This window comes from Solea solea, chromosome 12 (assembly GCF_958295425.1).
Source record: "Solea solea chromosome 12, fSolSol10.1, whole genome shotgun sequence".
NCBI lineage: Eukaryota > Metazoa > Chordata > Actinopteri > Pleuronectiformes > Soleidae > Solea > Solea solea.
Window position 1 is genome coordinate 13294674 of NC_081145.1, and position 14269 is coordinate 13308942.

Below are 14269 nucleotides of genomic sequence, written 5' to 3' on the forward strand. Positions count from 1 at the left end.
CACGCACGCACAGAGTAACGGCTTTGATTTGACTCTTCAGCCTCACCAGGACAGACAGCAGCGGAGACGCCTCTGTGTGGTATGTAACATAACGGGATGTAGTAAATGCGTTATTGTGCATGAAAGCGACACATCGGGTTTCATTTCTGTTGGAGATAAAAAAAAAGGAAAAGAAATGGAAATGTTATTGAGGTGACATGAAACGAAATGATGCTCGTGAGAGACGGTTGTGAGGGAGGCGACACATTCAAGTTCCGTTATGTGAACGTGTTTTAACGCACAGGCCTGACAGATAATGTGAGTGGAAATGTGATGTAATCACGGCTGGATTCACGAATGAAAAGCCGTTCTACGTGTCGTCAGTATGGTTTGTCATATCGCCGCAAAACAGTCGCGCGCGCCGGTAGGGAAACATTTTCAATAATGTGTTCTTGTATCTTATATCACTATATAAGTATCTTATATATGTGACTGTCTGCGTTAGAAATGTATCATTGTTTCTGTTAGTTATCGCAATATGCGATACATCATTTCCTCCAGACCTGTGAGCGGACACAGCAGCCGCCTCCTGCCGGTGTTCTGTATAGGCTCAGCATTGAGGCTGTTTACTCATCGGCCACTTTATTAGGTACAACTCCCATTCAACTGTTAGTTAATACAAATAGTTAAGAACACAATAGAATAAAGGAATCATTGTGTAACTCATACTCATGACCGCTCAGTGTAGTTGTCACCATCATGGTTGTGGAGTGTAAACCCTCTGGACTGCACCAACTTCCCTTTTCATTCATTAAAATGACTCACATGTGCAGTTCACTACTGCTGAACATGCAAAAGAGACACCTCTTGTCTTGCTTATGCTAATTAGAGGATATTTATTTTATCTTTCCCCCACTGCTAAAAGAGGTGTTTCCCAAACAATCAAACCCTCAATCTCTTGTTGGGCCCATCTGTGAGTCTGGACCCGGTTTCTGCTTTAAAGCGCACAAAAAGGGGACGTTGAACTGAAGTGTTTTCTTTTTCCACAGTCACATTAGTGTATAGAATGTAGGCCATTATTAGGCCAAGCAGTGAATACAATAAAGCATTCCTGCAGCCTTGAAATAATTGATGAGGTGAACTATTCTTGGGTGTAAGGTATCTCTTCTGGTGCTTTCCAGCTGAAATGTTGTACCTTGCTGTAACGCTGAAAATATTGCTCTACTTTAGATTGGGAAAAAGCATCCTCATTTTGCATATCGGACAGCAGACACATAGCTAAAAATCCCAGAGGCAAGGACTGCAAAATGTCGCTGGCACACGTTAGCTGGATTTAAAAGGTCGTATAACCTTTGCTGCTAGCTAGATGCTGTGCGAAACTGTAACTAAATGCCTTAATGCTACATTTGGCTGTTTCTCAAAGGGAATGTCAAATACAGTGGCCGTATTATTCGCTTATCATGGGTGTAGGAAAGCAAAGACGGAAATACAAAAGAAAAAAACCCCAGGTGACTTAAGTAACTGGGCCATCGGGGATAATTGTGGTGTCAGAGGAGGGACTAAACTCTACACCACCTCTGTGTACAGAATATCAACTCTAGAGTTTAGCCCCTGTAGTGGAAAAGCTGCTGTATCTAGAGCATAACTCTCACTCGAGTTGTTGTAAATGGATATTCTGAGTGAGCTTTCATAAATAGGTATTAGGTTTATAATCCAGATGCTGTAGGGAAGAGGGAATAGTAATCAGATTTATGTGCGACACCACAAATTTCATCCCTTGTTTCCGCCCTGCTGTAAAAATCCTAAAATAAACCGCATCTTATGATGCGTGATTTTAAAAGGGGACAAAATGAGAGTTCCACAGCAGCTGTTGGGAATGTTGCGAGCACACATACTACTGCGAGTGGAGAGAACTATTTAAAACCCAGATGCAACAAAATCACGAGGACAATCAATTTGTGTGGATAATGGATCTAGGACGTAATCACCAGTGGACAGAACTAGTCTCTGTGCTCTTGCAGCTCAAAGACAACACTCGGTGATCAGTTCGTGGTGTGTTTATCAAACCATTTCATGTGACACAGATGGTAAAAACAGCCACAGTCATGTGAGTTGAGTGCAACCACAGTGCACTCTCACTGTGCTGTCCCCCTAAATCGTGTCCTCCTCTGTCCAGTCACCAAACTCAGTGTACTCTGTTTGGCACTCAAGGGCAGAGGCTGCCAGGAAGTTGTGATGGACAAGGTCAAATTTTCTCTGGCGGATTTCAATGAAGGGATGGGGTTTGCATATTGTTGTAGTGTGGATCTGTCTACAGGTGTTTCGTATTTTAGATTTGAATAATTTATTTGTTTGAGGCTTTGTTTTAGAGAACATCCCGACTAACTGTACATAACAGCGAAAAATTACAAGTTACGTACAAGTTGTAGTGCAGTGCCCGTTCAAAATGTGCCTCTTGATAGTCAAGTGTAGTTTAGCTTAGTTTAGTCAGCAAGTAATGGTCTGTGGGGATAACCGCACAAAGCAACATGTGTTGTGTGTTGTCATAACCTGTAATATATGTCATGAAAGAGTAATAATAATAAAATCCTCATCCCCGTGCAAATCAGGGTAATACAGAATCCTTCGCACTGCAAAAAGACAGACTAATATTTCTCTATTTATTGATAGAAGAAGTTGAAAAGGCAAATGTTACTAAATGCAGGATGTGTACTTAATGTGTGTGTTTGTGAGTCTAAAAATCCCTCATATCCCTCATATATAGTTTAAAATAAACTGAATATTTACTCGCTACAAAAACAAGATAGCAAAGAACAGTTTCATCTTCTTGTGTTTGTTACATTGTAAATCTTACTTCTGTGAACCCTCTGTCCCAACTTTGTGCGAGTACACGTAGAGTATGTGTATGTAGCTCAGTGACATGGTGTCAGTGTGCGTTCATTGCGCTGTTGTTCAAGTTGTAATGATGAACAAGGGTCAGAACAGAGCTGTTATCTGCGCGCTGGTGTCCGGACTTAGACATATCTTTAATCAAGTGAATCCATTGGCTGGTTCACGTTTTGGGGTCAAGGTTCCTCGTGTCAGACACGTTTCACAATCACCATGTCTATTGTTTACTCATCTGTCCTTATCTGCTTTAAAGGTACACACTGTGTGTGTGTGTGTGTGTGTGTGTTGTGTGTACTCGTATTTGTTACCTCTTTTCTGGCATTAACCCAGGACCAGTACTGGGGACCAAAACATTGACTAGCTAATGTAAGGGTTAGACATGAACTAGTGATGGCTGAGGTTCAGGATAATGCTTTTTTTTGGCTGTCGAAATGAAAGGAAGTCAGTGCAGTGTCCTAAGAAGAATAGCTGTAGAAACCTGTTGTTCATAATGTCTTTATATCTGGAAAGAATCTCTCATTTAAGCACCAACAGATGCTGAAAGATGTTTTCTGATTCTAAGTGTTGTCACTAGAGCTGAAACAATTTTTCAAGTTTTTTTCATGATTAAAACAAGATTTCTGATTGTTTAAGCTTCTTAAATGTGAATATTTCTTTGCTCTAGATAAAAAAGATCTCATTAAAAGTGAATCACTTTGGTTTGTGGACAAAACAAGACATTTGAGAACATCATCATTTCCAGGTTTGACCAACACCGATCAATGTTTTTTAAGGTTTTCTGATATTTTATGCCCCGAACGATTCACAGATGAATCGAGAAAATAATCGACAGATTAATCAATTATGAAAATAATCGTTAGTTGCAGCTCTAGTTGTCACTTTGATCTGGAGTTTGAAAACTTGGCTGATAAGTGATGCCACTATGCTGTGGACATTACTCACCAGGACACATTTATCATGACGAGTCACTGCAGTCAAGCTGTGACTGATGGTGAAACAAATCTCCCTGAGAAGACACATTTGTATGGTGTAAATGGACTGAAATAATTACATTACATTTATTAATTTTGTAGACTGTGGTTTAAAGAGAATAGAGGTTGCTGACTGTGGTGTTAGCAACGTGTTCAGTGCATTTTCAAAAGGAAGTCAGCAACAGGAAATAGGGAAACGTGCGGCAATATGAATATGTGTGCTCAGGGTTTCTGCTCGGTGAAAAAAACAGCAAGGTCGAGGAACAGTCAGGGGGAGATGAGAAATGGAGGTGAGCTGCGAGGTGAGAAGAGAGGCGGCTCGCTGCTCTGACGCCCTCTCTCCTCCTGCACCGCTGGAGCAGCCAGCAAGGGCCATCCAAACCAAACACACCAGCCCACAGCTGTATTCCTGCCCAAACACAGTTCTTTGAATCCTGCGCACGCTGTGCATTCTTTTTGAAGCCGAGGATTTTGTGACATTGGTGTCACGTGAATGTACGCATATTCACTTCACCAGGGAAAAAAAAAAAAAAACACCAGTCAGCAAAGACCTGAGGAGGAAAAGCTGTGTTTGTGAGTCGTGACTCGTGACTGTGGGAAGTGATGGGGGAGGGCTGGCGAGGAGAAGAGAGGAGGAGGCAGGTTGCACACGCAGAGGCAGGTTGTGATTGGTGGAGGGAGGGGGTGGAGAGAGTGAAAGGGGAAATGGGAAGCATCTTCTCTTTCTGAAGGCATTTTTTTTACTGTACCAAAAATAGGTTGCGTCTTTTTTGCACTAATTTGTTGTTTTAGCGTACGGCAGAAAGGAGAATGATTCCAGTCCCAGTCTGAAAGAGGTTATGCATAAAACATGAAGGACACATGTGGCACACAGATGTTGCAGGCGATTATAGATCTGTGATGTAGAATGTTATCCTTCTACAGTGATGGCTAAAGCTCTGTTTTAAGGGAGATAGATGTTGCCTAACCATGATGAATGTGGTTTTCTAAGGCCAATGTATTGTCTGCATACATCCCTATCAATAATTGACAGGCATTTTCTGATAAGCATCTGTCAGCCTGATTCATTTTGTCAAAACTTAAATCATTGACATTCCCTCATTCCAGGATTTATGAGTTTTTTTGCTGCTTGTAATTTGTGTCACGTGATGCTCGTAATCTGAAGGTCTCTGAGTTTAGTGTTGGTTATGAGACAAATGCTGTTGACCTGCAGGGCTACTAACTCAGTTTTCTCATAGACCCCAACCATCAGTAAACTTACATGACAGTTTTGCCCTATATACACTACACTTACCAGCATGTTTTAGATGTATACCCTGGAGTTTTGATCAGTTTCTATAATATGTAGGTTCCACAGTGGGGGGAGTGAACTCACCACCAAAGTTGGTGTCACAGCAGTTTTCTGACTGCACTTCATAAGTCACACTAAAAAAAACGTACTCTTATGCAACATGTACGGCAGTGAATAGGACAAACAATCCACTGTTTTCTGGTATTTTATAGACCAAGAAGTTATTGACAAAAATCAGAATTTAAAAAAAATCTGCAGTCGTGGTTCTAACCATCTGATCCGACTTATTCGGGTGTAAATATTGGCTTGCTTCTGCGGTGTATTTAACGTAGTGTACCATTTCTTTCGATATTGAACCTTGTCATTGTAATGTCTGTGAAAAACAAATGGCTTCATTCCGATTTGGAAAATGTGCTGTCCTGCTATTTCATCATCTGTCAACAGTCTTTTCAATATGTAGCCTGATCATGTCCTTTGCTTTTTTTTGTTTCTTTTACAGACACCCCCCCCCCCCATAAAGTAACTACAACTACAAAGGAACAAGTGGGAAAGCATAATCATTCAACATACTCTTACATCTACTCCACTGCAACAAACAGGGTAAAAAAAAAGGAGCGACCACTCCGTGACGAGCTAAGATTGGTAATTTGAGCAGCCAGGGCTTTAGATAAATGGCTGACAAGCAGATCAGGTACGTTTTGAAGTGACATGACTACACAGGCTTATAGCACTGTGTCCTTGTTCATATCCAGTGACCTTTCATATTTTTTTTATATCTCCTTCACCAATGTCATCACCTCCATCCAGTTTGCCTGCCAAATTGATCAATGGAGGGATCGCTGGCCTAATTGGAGTGACCTGTGTGTTTCCCATTGACCTGGCCAAGACTCGTCTGCAAAACCAGCAAAATGGATCTCGCCTTTACACCAGCATGTACGGGATTTCTCTAGATGACTTTTACACCATTTCTAAGTCTCTGAAACACCACGCTTTAGCTAGAATCAGAATGAATCAGCAGTAAACAGTTATACCAGTATACTCTCTCAATTCCCTGAATGTCAGGGAATGATGGTGGCCTTCACCAACCAGGAAGAATATTGTTCTTTGTTGGTGCAGTAAGCTTCTTTTCTTCTTCTTCTTCTTCTTCTTCTTTGGAGTTTAATGAGTGCTTGCCTCCATGATGTTGCATTACTGCCATCTTTTGGAATTAGAAAACTCCTACATGACTTAATCCGCCATATTCTTTCAGTCTTTCAGTCCCCTAACCCTAAGAAACATCTCTACCAGTCATCTTTGCTCGTCTCCACATTCAGTTTTTGTTTTAAAACAAAAATGCAGACACTCTAAATTGACCATAGGTGTGAGTGTGAGCGTGAATGATTGTTTGTCTCTGTGTGTGACCCTGTGATGGACTGACCTGTCCAGGGTGTACCCTGCCTTTTGCCCTATGTCAGCTGGGATAGGCACCAGTGCCCCCCCCGCAACCCTCATGTAGAGGATAAAGCGGTAGGAGATGAATGAATGAATGAATGATGCATACTTAACAGCATACTTATAGGTTGTATATTCAATTTCTACCAATAAACCCTCCCAATTGTTACACACTGGAACTAAAACAACAACTGCTGTATTTGTGTTTCAGGTCAGACTGCCTTATTAAGACCATCCGGTCAGAGGGGTATTTTGGGATGTACCGAGGTAAGTTTCTTTAAATCTCAGATGTCAAGATATCTGGTTAAAACAGGTAAAACTTCCACTGACAACGGTCTCATTGTTTCGCTCCATCCCTCTCTCTCTCTCTCTTTCTCTTTCTCTTTGTCCTTTTTATCGTCACAGGAGCTGCGGTGAACTTAACACTAGTCACGCCAGAGAAAGCCATCAAATTGGCCGCCAACGACTTCTTCAGGCAGCACCTCGCCAAGGATGGGTGAGGCATGAAAGCACTCACAGGCGGAGTGACACTTACCCACTCCCCCATTGTCTCTTTAAAAAAAACAACAAACCAGGCGTGTTTACTAACATGTAATCCGACACATTAGCTGCCTGTATTCTCACCAAGGCTCCAGTTAATCTGCCACTGTGCTTTCATCTTCTCCACAGTATTTTAATATTAATTATATTGTGTGACAGCAGGAGCCATGTCTGAAATCACCCTAATGTGTGAAAGTAGCACTGGTCAAATCGACAGCAACCGCCATCTGATGTTACTAGGACTACAAGTCCCCATTGTCCGCATGAGCACTGTCGGCACAGATGAACCTGAGGGTTTCTGGGGCATCTGTCTCCGTCTCCATGGTGACAAATATGCAACCTGATGAATGATTGACTTGTCTGGTTTAGCCGCTCACCGTGTGAATTATTAATGTGTCCTTGCAAGGCTTGACATGGAAGAGAGAGTTAAGCATTCCCAGCACAGATAGTGACAACTCCAGGACTGTGAAAAAAAAAATGGTGTCTGGCTCTCAAACTGTTAATCTGGTGAGTGCTGTAGTTTGATCCCTTTTTTTGTTGTTGTTGTTGTTGTTGTCTTTCAGTAAACTCACTCTACTCAAAGAGATGCTGGCTGGGTGTGGCGCAGGTACATGCCAGGTGAGTGAGTGAGATGCTGCTTTTAATTGCATCCTCCTGTTTTTACATCATCGTTGCCAATGTTCACTCATGTGCAGTCCACTGGGCCACAGCCATTACCTCATTAGTCCTTGCCTCCAGCATTAGCTGCAAACATGACTACATTTAAATGTTTCAAGAACATGCTTTGACTTTCTTGTTTCTGTGGATTTCTCTTGTGATTTGTAATTACTGAAATGCCGTGAGGCGATGGCAGGCAGATGGGAGTGATCAGATAAGACATTGTGAGAGTGCCTTGCCTCAAGTGACTGAGAGAGCGAGTGAGTCACAGGGAAATGCTTGTTGTTAATGAGGGCAAAGACTTCAAGCCCAAAGAACGTGATTAGATTAAGTGCAGCAGACCTTGGATTAAGATTGCAACTGAGAGCGCTGCCATCGCACCCTAAATCCAGTTAACTAGTTACCTCTGTGTGGATTACGGAGGAAAACAGGAGCTGACATTAAGCTAATGATTGACAGTGTGTTTACGCTGGACACTTGTACATGAAGGTCTGCTCATGAATTTGAATTCACATGTAGAACAATTCAACTGATGTTTTTTTTGTTTTTTTTGCTTTGTTTGGCTCTAGGTTATTGTCACAACTCCCATGGAGATGTTGAAAATCCAGCTCCAAGATGCTGGACGCATTGGTAAGAGGAAATTAACCTCAGATGTTGCTGTGTTATTGAACCATGAAGTACTTGTTGGAGAACTTGGAACTTGGAGAAACAGTGACCCCATGTGGCCATGAATGTGATTTAAAGTGCATTGTCCTTGTTCCTTCTTTCTCTCATGAATTCAAAGTCTCTGTCCTTGAAGCTGCTGTTATCACATGGTATCAAGTGATTACTGCTATTGTTTTAGAAGCGTTTTAATCTGTGGATTTGCCGTTACTAATGTGTCTGTGTCTCATTTTTTTCATAGCTGCTCAGAGGAAGCTGATGCCAGAGACAGTGGCAGCAGGCACTGTAGAGACCAAATCCCCAACAGCCATTCAGATATCAAGAGAGTTACTGAGGGAAAAGGGCATAGCTGGGCTGTATAAAGGCCTTGGTGCCACATTGCTCAGGTAAATCAAATCTGGCAATGCAGCACTTTTAACAACCATCTGCAACAAATTGTAGTCATCTGCTATATTTTTGTATTGTAGCAGCCAGCTGCAACAAACTGCATTCATCTGTTATGTTCTTCTTCAGCAGCCAGGTTCAGCAAACAGTTTTTTTCCTCTTTTTTTTACAGGGATGTTCCTTTCTCCATCATTTATTTCCCCCTCTTTGCCAATCTGAATAAACTGGGCACGAAAGGTGACGGTCCTGCACCTTTCTACGTGTCATTTATATCAGGCTGCCTCGCAGGGAGCACAGCGGCTGTTGCTGTCAACCCCGTCGACGGTGAGCATCATTGCGACCGTGAACGCCACGGCACGACTGCACGTTCTGATACTCCATGCTCTATATTTACCTGATCTTTGTGTGTTGCAGTGATAAAGACTCGACTGCAGTCACTGAACAGGGGGGGCACAGAAGACACGTACAGTGGCGTGACAGACTGTATCAGGTGACCTCATTTTGTCTTTACTGCTGCAGCATGTGTGAGGCTGGTGTGTGTGGTGTGTGTTTTATCGATTATGTAATGAACTTTAATTTGCTTTCCAGGAAAATCTTGCATAATGAGGGTCCGTCGGCCTTCCTGAAAGGAGCCTACTGTCGAGCCTTGGTCATTGCACCCTTGTTTGGCATCGCCCAGGTGATCTACTTCCTGGGTGTGGGTGAATTTTTACTCAGCTACTTGCCTAAGAAAGACAACTAAGAAGCGCCTCCTTTCTTCATCTCCCTCCCGTAGTAGATCTCATCAACAACATGAAAATCACCTCATTCTGGAGTTTTTATTGGGTCAAAGCACGATCACTTACTTAATCTTTTTTTTTTTTTTTTTTTTTTTAAATTTGTTGAATGTTGAAATGATTTAGGAAAGATCATTTGTTTGCCAAGCTGCCTATGGTGGCACACAAAGTTCCAGTAGGCAGTTTCAGCTAGCTCCCTGGAAGTGAAGCCACAAATATCAGTTGAATTTTATTGCATCATTGAATATGATTGTCGAATTTAAAAGTAGGTGCACTGCCATTGGTTGCTGCAGTTCTACAGGCCCTATTTTATGTTATTTTATAAAAAAAACAAAAACCAACATAAGTCACAGAGATAGTCATTTACAGTAAATGTAACCCCTAAGTAGTGACCATTAGCTCTGGTCAAATATATACTAAGATGCTATATAATATTTTTTCCCAGACACTATTTCTAAAGTAGAAAGTAAGTAGAGTAAATGATATGCCTATGCTCAGACAAAGACCCAGGGAATGTGTTAATGTGATAACAGCACCTATGATCTTTCCTGAGAAACCACTTCCCTTCCTGTACACGGTTGTAATGAACTCAGCCATTCAGCTCCAAGCATACTTTGATTGCCCCTGCCTTTTAAGTAGATCAGGTTCCAGCTGTTATTTAGAGCTACAATAATGGTTCAATTGTAAAAGACACTAGACTGAAGAGGCATTGTACTATATTTGGGCGTTATCTGCAAGTCACAGAATTACAAAAAGTACACCTTATGTGCTTCTTTTTTTGTGCCGCTTGAGAGTTGAAAATTCTTAATCATGTTGTACTCGAGGACACACCCCAATCAGTGATTTCACAGCAGGGGGTTTGTCTGTGAGGGAGGAGGGGAGACACCTGCTGTGACATCACTGATTGGGTTGCAGCGTGATTTAAACTCTCAGTCCACAGTGCAGTTTTCCTCTGAGTGAGTCGTCATGAGTTCAGGAGAACGCATTAGCTGTGAACACTAGAGTGACAGATTATTAGTAGAAATTCACTTATTATGCTGATGAATTGTCAGACATCATCTGCCAAGGCCTCATGAGCACAGTCGCCCATTTGGAGCCGGTTAGAATTGAGCTAGATCCACTCATGACCCCTTAGACGCTAGACCATTATTGTTGTTTACAAACGAGTGAAGGCTTAATTTCATTTTTTGTTTTGTTTTTTATACTCTGAACTTGAACCCAGTGGTAGGACCCAAAGATCTAATGAAAACTCTTTCTTTATCGGAAGATGAGAGCAATGTGTTTTCAGCGTTCTGCCGTTGTTTTAACCAAACATCTCTGCTTGTTTGCTTTAAGAGCTGCTTGGAAAAGCAGCCGCGTCGTGTCTTTGTTTATGCATCATCCCACTGAAGCCCTGCCGTTGGTTTATCTTGCCGTAGATCAAGGTGACTTTGAGGTGTGCTCGTCCAATCACATTCTCACTCCCGCCGTTCAACCAACTCTCTTCAGTTGTCCTGTTGCACTGTAGATATGCAATGCAACTCTCCAGTGCGCTATCATTTGTGGGAATGAGGTTTATTTATCATATATTCCGCGGTATAGTACTATATACAGTATTTGTGTGTGTGTTGTTTTCTCTGTGTCAAAGTGTCCACCTTAACTATATTGTACATATACAGACGATATGAATTTTATGTTTATTAGGATTTATTGTTTTGTAATAATGGCTTATTTGCACACCTACCTCTCCAGCTCCCCCCCCCCCCCATCCATGTTGTGGTGGTTTTATTTTAAGATCATGTGGACATATCAAATGAAGGAACATGTTTTAATGCAACTGGTATCATCTGCACATACAAATGCAGCATATTAATGAGGGTTTATTACTCTATAAAAGGGAAACACTAGTGGGGATTTCACACCGTGTTTTTAGAGGTGTCCCTTTCTGCACAGCTATAAAAATCTGGCGGTCAGCTCATTGTCCTGTTTCCTACAAGCTACAAGCTTCATGACGTTGTACATGAAGGACTAAATGGCACTATTTACAAACACACTTTAGAAAAGGCCGACGTGGACCAGACAGTGAATCTGTTAGCCTTTCTGAAGGGTGCTTCTCTCACGATGTAGCTGCATTATGACAGTGGCTGCACAAACGACCAAGGCTGTACCGACTGATTTACATGCTAGCAAATCTCAATGTTATGTGTGTCTTAACTGAAAGCCATAAGTAAGGTCATCGACTGGCACCTCCAGTGATGTTGACAGATGACGAGCGGAGCCTCAGAAAAAAAACAAAAGACCTGCCTTCTCATGTGAGCTTGACCATGAAATACTGATGTAGTTTTCTCAACATTGTAATTGCCAGTTTATCTCATATATATACCATTAATGTGATCATAATGCCTATTTATGTGTTGTTGAGATGATTGTAATGATTTTTTTTTCAACCTTCCAAAATGTTCTTTTTTTTTGGTCTGTTTTTTGTTGAATCTTGAAAAATGTCGTGCAAGTGATTTTGTTTTCTCAGCTGTGAATCTTGACCTTGAGCATTTGGATTTGTCCGTGCGTGTGTTTCTGGCTGTGCAGTGCTGTAGCTGGTGTGTAGATGTTAGTGTGACACTGCGGTATTTTTTTTTTCTCTTTGATTGTCAGACCCGTGCTCTTCCCTCGTCCCCTCTCTTTATCACAATGATCCCCCCCCCCCCCCCCAGCATCCACTAGCCAGGGTGCAGGGAAACAGAGAGGAGCTACAATCACCAAATGGAGGACTTAGAGTGTATACAATCAAAGAAAGCACAAAGGAATATTAGGCACAAGTGACCACATAGCCCATGTTAAACACTCAGACAAACTCCTTGTGAAACTGCTTTTGCAGACATGGATCAAAGAATAATTCCAAGAGATGTTGACCAAGATGAACTTTTAGTTTTGTAAGAACGTTTCTGTAAAACTTGACCTACAGGGCTGAGACAACAGGTCCATTATAAGAGAAACCCATCTGATGGTGCCCACTATGTTACCCATCAGCAGTTAAGTGACAACATGTATAATATTGCCTACATATTCTAACTAAATCAGATTTAAGAATGTATCTTAGCTATTATGAGATGTATTATAATTATTGTGAAGAGTTTATTACATTTTAATGTAAAAGGAGTTGTGCTTTACACATTCACGGAGAAATTCACAAACCAGCTCACGATATGCAATAAGAAGAAGCCACACACACACACACACACACACACACAGATGGACACTAGAAAAAAACACCTGAACACAACTATTCAGTCACAACATCACACAATGTATGAATAATGCAACTGGGACCTCAGAGGCCTTCTGGGGTCTGAGCTCTGTCCACAACCTCTGTACTCTTCCTCCAAGAGGAATTGTGCATTATAGCACTTTAAAAAAACAAGGACCACACCCGACTGTCCATCTGCAAAGTGTCTATGACAGAGGGTTTTTGTAGTGAATGGCACAGTTGTTCTCGACATTCTTTACAATGCAATGGAAAAAAAAAAAAAAAGGTAAAATAAAATGTTGTATTCCCTGTCACAATTTGCCGTTCAATAAACTTACTGTCCCAAAAATCACCTCATGTCGTCGTCTGTACTCCGAATAACTCGGCTCCGGTTTTCATTTTCTCTCCACTTCCAGTGGTTGTGTGACAGGAGGCAGAAAGAACTGTCGCCCCCACCTTTGTTTGCGTTAAGGTTGTGAAAACCAAACAGCAGGGCAATCTGCAGACACTCTGGTTGGTTCCTCGGGGCACAGGGCAACAGCTGAGGCTGCCATGAGAGGATGACTTGTTGCCTTGAGGAGCCACCAGGTGTCAGTGTAGGGTTGCAGTAAAGCTAAGCGTTTGGCGTGGAGAGAGTATAGGAAGAAAGTCATCAATGGTGTATCCTGTACACTACAGGTGTATGCTAAGCTTGGGTGGTGGTGGCAGTAAATCACATGCTCTGAGCTGCTGGGCTATCATATTCTCATTCATGCTACTTTCTGCCTCTTATATACACACATTTGACATGTACTGTTTCATTTGATAAATAATGTGTTTCCACACGTTTATAAATGGAATAATCTCTGTTTTTCTTTTCTTTTTTTTCAAAGTATTATTGGTGTTTGTTATGTATTCACCATAACTGTAGTTTCCAGGGTGTTATTGTGCAGCACCTTGCAGTATAATTACATCATAGCACCTCTGTATAATCCTGCAGGCACAAACACACACACACACACAGACTTCATTTTTTCTATGTCTGCTGTATCCAGGTCTTATTTCACCCAGAGTCAGGTTTCATATTGAACTGTGTGCCTCGCTGAGAGACTCCTTTCATCTGTCTACTCCAATGTTTACACACAAACACATACACACGCGCATGCACAAGATTAGCCCAAATGTTGTTTACTTCAATGACAAGATTAGAAAAAACACGTACCAATGAGCACTGGCCATAATTCTTCTGCTCATTAAAACCGCTTTCATGAGTTATGACATAAGCTTCCACTATTATTATAACCATTATTACTAGGCTTTAAAGCTGCCTTGCAGGAGGAGAGGAGAATGTGGTGGTGTAAGTTGAGCCTCAAGAGAAAGAAAGAGAGAGAGAGAGAGAGAGAGAGAGAAAGAGGGAGTGATTGAGGGAAAAGGGAAAGTAAGAGGTGGGGACAGTAAAAGACCATTGACAGAGGGAGTAGAGAGC

General features: G+C 41.7%; 1 protein-coding gene across 1 annotated transcript; it reads left to right on the forward strand.

Moving 5' to 3' along the window:
* The first annotated feature begins 5616 nt into the window (after window positions 1–5616).
* Window positions 5617–13156, forward strand: slc25a22a (solute carrier family 25 member 22a). Its single transcript, XM_058645869.1, has 10 exons — window positions 5617–5821; window positions 5938–6063; window positions 6773–6828; window positions 6967–7057; window positions 7665–7719; window positions 8328–8388; window positions 8663–8807; window positions 8978–9129; window positions 9220–9295; window positions 9394–13156. Exons 1-10 carry the CDS (start codon window positions 5802–5804, stop codon window positions 9545–9547), a joined length of 936 nt encoding a protein of 311 aa, XP_058501852.1. The 5' UTR covers window positions 5617–5801; the 3' UTR covers window positions 9548–13156.
* The last annotated feature ends 1113 nt before the right edge of the window (window positions 13157–14269 follow it).

What these genes read in the sequence shown, in the direction of transcription:
- slc25a22a (XM_058645869.1), top strand. Translation starts at nt 5,802, where the DNA reads ATGGCTGACAAGCAGATCAG. An exon ending in ATGGCTGACAAGCAGATCAG is followed by an intron (nt 5,822 to 5,937) that starts GTACGTTTTGAA and finishes ACCTCCATCCAG; the next exon opens with TTTGCCTGCCAAATTGATCA. An exon ending in GTGGCGCAGGTACATGCCAG is followed by an intron (nt 7,720 to 8,327) that starts GTGAGTGAGTGA and finishes GTTTGGCTCTAG; the next exon opens with GTTATTGTCACAACTCCCAT.